General features: G+C 33.3%; 1 protein-coding gene across 4 annotated transcripts; it reads right to left on the bottom strand.

The window, feature by feature from the left end:
• Positions 1 to 1,252: 1,252 nt before the first annotated feature.
• LOC126712910 (adenine phosphoribosyltransferase 5) lies at positions 1,253 to 7,205 on the bottom strand. Of its 4 annotated transcripts, none has more exons than XM_050412445.1 (7): positions 6,921 to 7,204; positions 6,636 to 6,746; positions 5,193 to 5,285; positions 4,087 to 4,236; positions 3,934 to 3,983; positions 2,278 to 2,350; positions 1,253 to 1,582 (listed from the first exon to the last, which is right to left on the bottom strand). In XM_050412445.1, the coding sequence occupies exons 1-6, from the start codon at positions 7,009 to 7,011 to the stop codon at positions 2,279 to 2,281; spliced, it is 567 nt and encodes a 188-aa protein (XP_050268402.1). In that variant the 5' UTR covers positions 7,012 to 7,204; the 3' UTR covers positions 1,253 to 1,582; position 2,278. The 4 variants fall into 4 exon arrangements, with proteins under 4 accessions (XP_050268402.1, XP_050268401.1, XP_050268404.1 ...); XM_050412444.1 differs by having other exon boundaries at positions 3,934 to 3,992; positions 6,921 to 7,203; XM_050412447.1 differs by lacking the exon at positions 2,278 to 2,350 and having other exon boundaries at positions 6,921 to 7,205.
• Positions 7,206 to 9,001: the final 1,796 nt, after the last annotated feature.

Raw genomic sequence — 9,001 nt, forward strand, 5'->3', positions numbered from 1 at the left:
TTACCACATCCATCCTAAGTGTAAAGTGAGGTTTTGGTGCTGCTGGGAAGCATTAGAAGAAGCCATTTATTTGGTGGATGTAATCGGGCTAAATTGCGTGGTCCAAAGAGCTAGAGAAGACAAGACTTGGCAAAGTCGGTAGCAGGAGCTTGGAGGGCTCAAATACATGGGGTAGTCTAGGCTTGGAGGGTTTTTTGTTATTCATATACTCCAACTTATTCTCTAGTGGATTGATTTACCGCTTGGAGGGCAGCGAAAAGGTTTTTCACCGAGTTCTTCGATTTCCTCTTTGATAACACATCGACTTATTATCTTGTATTTGCATTTTTCTTCCCTATTCTTTTAGCTTTCATTTTACTACTGTGATTTGTTTATCCACTCACATTTACTTTATTCTGCACTTAGTTTAAGTTAGAGTAAAATCAACCAAACCGTTAATTTTAATTTGGGGATCTAAATAGGTTTTGTATTTTCACACATTTTCGGGCTTTCATATCCCATTTGAGCTATATCCCCATTGACTATATAAATATATATATATATATATATATATATATCAGTTAGATTACTAATAAAAATGTATTTATATAGGTGATATGTCGTAATGGATAACTTTTATTTGTTTCTTGACAAACTAGATTACTAAAAGAAATAGATAATAGGATCAGTAAAAAAAAAATAGAATTGAACATAAAGGTTTAAAAATGAAAACTTTATAATGTAAATGGCAAAAATAAAAACACCCCAAACATTTGGGGTAAAATATATGTTTGTCTTTTTTATTTGATGTATGAAAAAATTTGAAGATACAAGGTATCGATCCTCGCACCTTAACAATGCTTTTGTTTATGCTCTACCACTTGAACTACATCCCCTCTCATTTTAAAACTTAAAGAAATAGATATGGATTGATATCATTACAATAAAATTAATAATTTAAAAAGTTTTCAAGGAACAAAAGATAAGATTTGGATTATTATCTTAACATCTACTCCCCTCTCTTTGCCTTCCATCCAAACATGGCGGTAGGACAGCACCAAAAGGATTCGCCCTCATCGAATTTTGGTGAAGCAAACAACAAAAGTATCGTATAGACTTGTCACCAATAGCTTGGTCTCGTCTCAGGCTCAACCCTTTGGCCCAGAGACTAATTCAACCACCTTATCATAACCACCTTCAGAAGTAACGGACGCCATGTAGTAACAAAAACCAGTGACAACAATTTCACCTGGTCCTATCTAAAAAAATGTCGTAATGGAAGAGGGGAATTTATTCCATCCAAATAGTGATTAAGCTTAAAGAACTACTACCAGATTGGTAACAAAGACGTACACATTGAATTGAAAGATATGCTATACTGAGACACTAAATGATATCTAAGAACAAATCAACATATGGGATGGTAATTCTTCACCCATGCTTGTTCAAAACTACAAATGGTACACAAGATAATAAACAATTGAGCCTCCTAAGGGCCGAACTTGGTCGGCCAAAACTTGGCAGGGAAAACATATATCATGGCCTGTTTGCTCAAGCATCATCTTTTCCACAAGTCAGCCCAAGCAGAATCAAACCCGTAGACCTACATGGATGAATCAATTAATTAAACAAGTACCAACCAGAGTTGAGGATCAGCACAATCCAACAAGCATGGTTATATAACAGCCTAGACTATGAACAAACAAGGAAGTAAACTGTTATGTCAAATGGATGTACAATGTTCATCTTTAGAAATATAATAGCCATAATTTTCTATCAAGTCTCTTGTATGAAAACAAGATACTTGAATTGTTGGATTCCTAGAGAAGCCAATAGGACTGACCAATATCTAGCAAAATGGTCCCTCCGGACTGGACATGTTGGTTCTTTTGGCTTGTGTAATGGTCCCCCCTCATTGAGAGATGTTATTATTAGGGAGGAGGCTTAGTTTTCTTTTGTGTTGTATTCCTGTTTTGTTTGTTGGAATAAAATTTTTAGTTCATCAAAAGGGCATTAAAGATGTAGATCAAAAAGTAATAGTTTACAGACATAATGTTTGGGCACTTGACAAAAATGTGAAAAAGAAAAATGTTTTAAGATCTCATCCAAGAACAAATTATGCCTCTAAAAACAATAGCAAATTGGGGCTTCCATAGCGTCTCCATTAATCAAACATTCTATTAAGATTATAAAACGCAGGTCAAGTAGAAAGGCACTAAAATGATCATCTCATGACCATGTAATGCCGTTTTATAAGTGCATGAGTTTAATTTCAAATTCAGGACAATGATAGTGTACCTTAACAACAATTATCTATTTCACGTGGCTCCACAAGGATATATAGTGGCTTTCCATTAAGCCTGCATTGTCCCTGAAAGGTATGCATTTGTCAAAGAGCATCATCCTAATTCCAAATGTCCATTTCCAGTAACATTGCCCAGGGAGAACATCAAAACAGAGATAATATAACTGTGGTATTCCAGGAGAAAAAAGTCTGGAGCATGAACACAGAGTTATATATCTAGCTCAAAACAGCTATCAACATGAATGAAAATGCTCCATGCATACCACAATACTTTTCTAGAAGGAAAACCATCATCTTTAATCCACTCCAAATCATTACCCCCCCACCCCCCCTTCACCCAAGAAAGAAAGAATGCAATAAAGATAGGGAACATAAGATCCACTTTGTTGCATTATTTATTGAAAATATTTTAAAATTGACAGTATGCTCTCATTTCCTGAAAAAATTGGAAATGTCTTATCGTTTTCACGTATCATTCTCATAAAATGATTTTTATTTAAAACAATTAACTGCAACTCAAATAAGTTTTCTGTTTCCACCAAAATTGAAATAGAAATCAGTATGACTTTTAATTCTCAAGCATACACTTTGGATCATATTTTAGTTTTTGAACACATCTTCCCAAGGTTTTTAAAATGTTCAAAAACCATATTAGATTGAATCAAGATGCAACAGAAATATAAACATGTCAAGCAAAGGAACTGGACAACTAGGAAGTACCGACACTTCATTTGGGATGTTGTTTAAAAACTGAAAATGAGTTGTTTAACAACTCTACCAAACAGGACCTTATCTTTTAGTTCTTTTTAGTTTCAATCTTGAACACTTACCTGGTTATCTTTTATTTACTCCTTTGGATCTTATTCTTGGTTTGTATTCTAATTTCTAAACATAATCTATTCTATTAGTCATGAATCGACCTAGTATCCATTATTGCTCTTAAATTGATATATGTTTAACATTATATGCAAAAATAAATGCTTAAAAATATTTAAAAATATAAAAAAAAATATATTTAATAATTAATTAATACAAGCACCCCTGCCATGTCGGGTCCTAATTTTTCAAAATTTGCCATGTCACCATGTCATACCCATACCCACGTCTGTACTTCCTAGCTAGACTATGAAGGTTTGCTTCCTAAACAATTCAAATTCAGAGTAAAAATACTTAAAAATGTTAATGACTCAACTGCCCTTTGCTGAGATCAGAGAGTTGATAAATCCTCTTTATATCCCATCAATAAAGATATAAAACAAAAATAAACTGTAATTAGTGATGCCAATTTATTTTCAATCTTGTGACTCACAGTAAGGGCTGCAACATAGAATATATACACATTTTTTCTCTCATTTTTCATCACTCTCCTTTTAAGTTATTTCACCAAAAGAAAAGAGAGAATACAAAATGAGTAGCACTAATATTTTTGGAACCAATAGCTTTTATATGTTATTTGTTGTGGTCATGGTATCATCAATTTTGATAGCCACACTGGGCTAATAAATAATCTCATAGATGTCTCAGCCAACATATAGCAGATTATATAAAGAATATTTACATACAAATAACTAATAATAAGACACGCTAAACTACTTGGAGGTCAATAAGTAAGACAAACACCAACTATAGAGTTACAGAAGTAGCATTACCTTAACCTCTGGCAAGCCGATAACACAGGCACATTCGATTACTTCAGCCCCTACACGTTCTAGATAAACAGCATATTTGGATAACATAAACTAATTACAAGAAAATGCCATAAACTAGAAAACTAAAATCCCATGAAAAGGTCTATAACTCACCTAAAAGTCTTATCGCTGCTGATAGAGTCCCACCCGTAGCTACCAAATCATCAATAACCAATGCACGTTCACCAGGCTGTACAGCCCCAACGTGCATCTCCAAACAGTCAGTCCCGTATTCCAGGACATAAGCTTCGGCAATTACTTCACCTACAAAGGCAGCACGCAGAAAATTTTAGTCTTGAAGTTCATTTTGTGAAACCACATAATGCATATGAACAAATTGAATACTAAACCAATAGTACTAAGAACTTGTAAATCCCAATCCTTTCAAATTCAGCAAGCAAGAATAGGTAAGATTCCAAATGCAGAAATCAGAGACTGGCTAGTTGTGTGTGTGTATGTCTGTGTGTGAGAGAGAAATCTTAGTATACATTATATGGTGATATAAAATATTTTATACATGATGCAGGTAAAAAAATATTTCCCATAAAATTAGTTTTGATTACTTTATGCAAACAAATATGTCCATTAGCATTTCATCTCATCAAACATATTGAAGCCAGGAATCTTTAATAGATGGAATATACATCCCACAAAGCAGCCTAGAATCTTTAATAGATCGAAAATTCATCCACAAAGATGCCAATCCGCAAATTCATATGGTGCTTTCTGTACATTCGGTTCACTTTTTTGTTAGAAGTAAGATGTAATACAAGACCATTAAATTCCAAAAAGCAATTTCTTAACATGTAAGTCATCAAACATCATTGATCTTTATTTGAAAATTTCTACACCAAAAACTAATTAAAATATATACAGGGTAGACGAGGTTACAAGTCCTCAACAAAACCAAAGCACCCTTTTCTTAAATCCAACATTGGATAAAACATATAGATAATGGCTTCATTACGGATCTAGATGCTTCCATCATATACAGCTCTTCAATTAGTCAGCTAAATTAGCACACATAAAAGGAACTCCCGTTGATGCTTGAGCTCACTTTTCATAGCCTAATTTGTCATTCAACTGACATCTTATCAAATATTTTTACTTTTCCAAAATGATTTAGAATAACTCAAAGCACCAATAGACAGTAAAGTAGTTCCGATTTACAACAAATAATCAAAAGTACAGTTTTGAAGCACCACTACAATTCAGCCTACCTGGCAACTTTCTGGGTTTACGTAAAGGAACAAACTTTGCACCAATAGCTAAGGCAATGGAGGGGCCAAACATGAATCCTCTAGCTTCCACCCCTACAAATAATTTGCTAACATAAGAAGCAAGCATACAATCCAGAGAAGCAATCAATATTAGAGAAATATAATCCTGATACTATAGTTTTGCATTTCTGGAATATATAATCCCCCCTTATCAGCCACAAAACAACCTAGATGGTTTCAAAGGACAAGGCTCCCCTCTACACATAGGCATGTTTAACACCCTTTCAGTGAAGGACAATAATGTGCCAGTTCAATAATTTTTAGGACAGCATTACCCCCCCCCCCCCCCCCCCCCCATGGGAGATAAAAAGTTTTTTCCAGTTTTCTTTTCTAGTATTATGTTTATCCAGTTTTTAACAAGCTCATACAATTTACCAAAGTTATCATGCAACCACCAAAAAGTAAGTCTCTTAGTATAATTCAACCTTGCACTATGAGTCTATGATTAGTTTAGCTGGAGAATCAACCTCTATGACATAGTTATAATGAGGTGGGGATCCACTCAGCAAAGAAAAACTAGACAAAGTACTTGTCATTTTTCTTTTCCAATTATCCTTTCCATACTACTGTGGTACTGTTCTGTACTGTAGTGAAAGCATCACTTAGGCAATGCCTAGGCCTGCTCTTCGATTAAGCGGGACTTTGGCAAAAAAGCTGTCAAGATCAAGCTTTTAAAGTTGTTACACTTAGGAAGTCAGGTAACCGCACAAACAAGTACTCATATGGTATGATTAGCACCCCTAAAGTTAAAATTTTAAAATTTTTATAAAAATGAAACAGAAAAACGAGATCTTTTTAACTTCAGTACAATATGAAAGTGCAGATATAAAGTACCACATTTTAGGGACAAAAAGCATATAATTTAGGCTTTATTTTTGTCCCTGAAACTTTTTTTGATGAACTTTGTTAGAGTGGCCGAAAGACGAAATATAGAACATTTTTTCAGGAAGAAAATAGAACTTTTCAAATGTTTTAAGGATGAAAAATAGAGCTGCATGTCCTATATTTTAGGGACTAAATAGTATTTTAACGAAATAGTAATAATTTTATGTTAAATTTTTTTTGAAATTCGGGGTTCAAAGAAACCAAAACTTCTGAGAGGTGAGACTGAGAGCCACCAATTCTCGTTTCTCCGTTCAGACCAATTCACTATATTTCATTATTTACACATAGGAAGAATAAAAAAACAAAAATAAAACGCATAAAATATTTGAAAGGGACTTCATTTTGACACAATATTATCACTAGCCCCATCCACTTTCCTATTTTTAACACATTATTCAACCAAAAAATTTGTATAAAATGTGAAATTGATACAAAAGAGAAGTACAAAGATATAAAGTCCATATTTAAGAGAGAGGGTGAGAGAGAGAGAGAGAGAACCAGCAACAACAGAGATGCCCATGTCTCTGTAGCGATCAACAAAAATGTCCACCGTGTCCTTGAACGCCTTATGATCCAGCAACAACGTTGTTATGTCTTGAAACATTATTCCTACACCCAAAAAAGCTTGAAGAAATTTAAGAAAACCAAAAAAACATAGTAAAACACACACACACACACAAATATATTTACACTGAAAGTTATTAGAAGGAAAACAAAGATAAAAAAGTAAAACAAACAATAACAAAAAAAAACAAAGAGAAAGAAAGAAAGAAAGCTTTGAACCTGGTTTTGGAAAGTGAGGAACAACACGGATGGCTTGAGAGATAGCTTGGAGTCTTGGGTCTCCTTTAAGTCCATTCTCTGCCGCAAACATTTTCAGTTCTGTCTAGAGCTTTTTTGTGAAGATATTTATTAACAAAAGATTTTGTTGAATTTACACACTGAAATTACTCTGTATGTCTCTCACTTTCTTGCACACATATGTATATATAGCAGCTTTATTTTTCCCTCCTAAACTCAGCTAAAAGATAAAATTCTCTCTTCTCAATGTGAGTTGAGTTATTGTGAGCGAACTGGTGAGTGCTTTAATATGTTGTCCGAACCAGAGCATTAAGCATTTTGAAAATTGATTGAGGTTGCTGTTCATCATCACGCGATGCTAAAGCGCTTGTTACCCACGCTGCTTACACACATTCCACGGTCTCTCCATCAAACATTGGATGCCCCTTCCCCCCACCCCCCTCTTTTTTTTATCTTTTCTTTTTTGTCTAAATCTTAATTAATTTTTTAAAGTACTTTTCTTTTTTTGGCAAGTCTAACCCATTTTTATATTCTTCCTAGGCATCACTTCGGTGTTTAGTTAGAACCCGTTTGGTAGAGAAGTTTGAGTAGTATTGTTTGTAATTTTTTGAAATACGTGTGAGTGAAAATGTGTGTAATATTGTTTAAAAACTGAAAATAGGTGTTTGAAATGCCCTACCAAACGGGCCCTAAATACTGTAGCGAAATAAATTTTAAATGTGTGAATAGTGTTGTGGGATCCAGTTTTAAAGTTTGATTTGTTAAATCTGTACTTGTGGGTCCCATGAACATGAGACCCACAGAAAAACGCCAAACGCAGGTAGAAAAATAATTTTAGTGCAATCCAAACTCAACCTTAATTGGCAAGTTGACAAGAAGGATAAGGATTTCAATTGGATATTCAACAATATACTTGGATTAATAAAAAATTTTAGAATTTATAATTTTTTTTTTAAAAAAAAATCTTATGTAAAATATACAAATTATAAGATATATAGAGTTTCCATGACAGAAATTGTACGGACTCTATTATAAAAAAGTATATTATGCAGTCTATAGGAACTTCTTCTTCTTTTTTCTTAATTTTTTTAACGTTAGAACTTAGGTTGCACTTGATAACTTGACTCTAGAAGAATTCATTTTAAAAGTATATATCATGGCATAATGTATTTTTTTAAGAGATTGCATTTCATATTGTGCTGAATTCTTGTTGAATGCATTTGTTTATGAATTCTTGTTGAATAAAATTGTTTTTGGTTATGAATTCTTGTTGAATGCAATTTTTGGCAATAGAAAGGAAATTACATGTGGGCTCATTATCTCACACCACGAATGTTTCCCTAAATACACCTTAGTCGAGTGGGCCAAAGGCGGAGGGTTTCAAAGTTGCCACAAATATTTCCCTAAATACACTTGACAATAAGCACGAAGTTATTATATAAGTGTGGGAGGGTGTTAGACATCTAAACCCTTCAAATTAAGTAAATTGGCATTCACTAGTATTGCTGGGTCATTTTTTTATTTGAAAATTACTAACGTGTGTCTCTTTTTTATTGTTAATGATAATACACTAAAATATAATAAAAACTATATGAAATATAAAATTAGAAAAAATCAAATGGAGATACATAAATTTATATATATTAATGAACCCGTTTAGGCTAAGGCACTAGAATCTTGCTCTTTTTAAAGAAATTCAAGCCTTTTACAGTTGGCAAATTCCACAAACCAGTGCAATAAAAATTCGATTTTGTTACTTGTCCCCCTCCATGATACAATAACCTGACTAAATCATCATATAGCTTGAACTAACTCTACATAAGTGGTTAAGCTTAAAACTCCATCAAATAGACATTTTTCTTTGCTGACAAAATAGGGTATAAAAAAATAAAAAATAAAAAACAAAACCACTCTATGGATGAATTCTTTTTACACTATATATATTTATGTATATACACTTATAAAAGCATTCTAGATTCCCATCTTAAGAGTGGTAACCGGTAAGACTCCCTTACATATAGATAAGTTACATAGGAGTTATAATTACAACATAATGAAAGGTA

Source organism: Quercus robur, chromosome 2, assembly GCF_932294415.1.
Source record: "Quercus robur chromosome 2, dhQueRobu3.1, whole genome shotgun sequence".
Classification (NCBI taxonomy): domain Eukaryota; kingdom Viridiplantae; phylum Streptophyta; class Magnoliopsida; order Fagales; family Fagaceae; genus Quercus; species Quercus robur.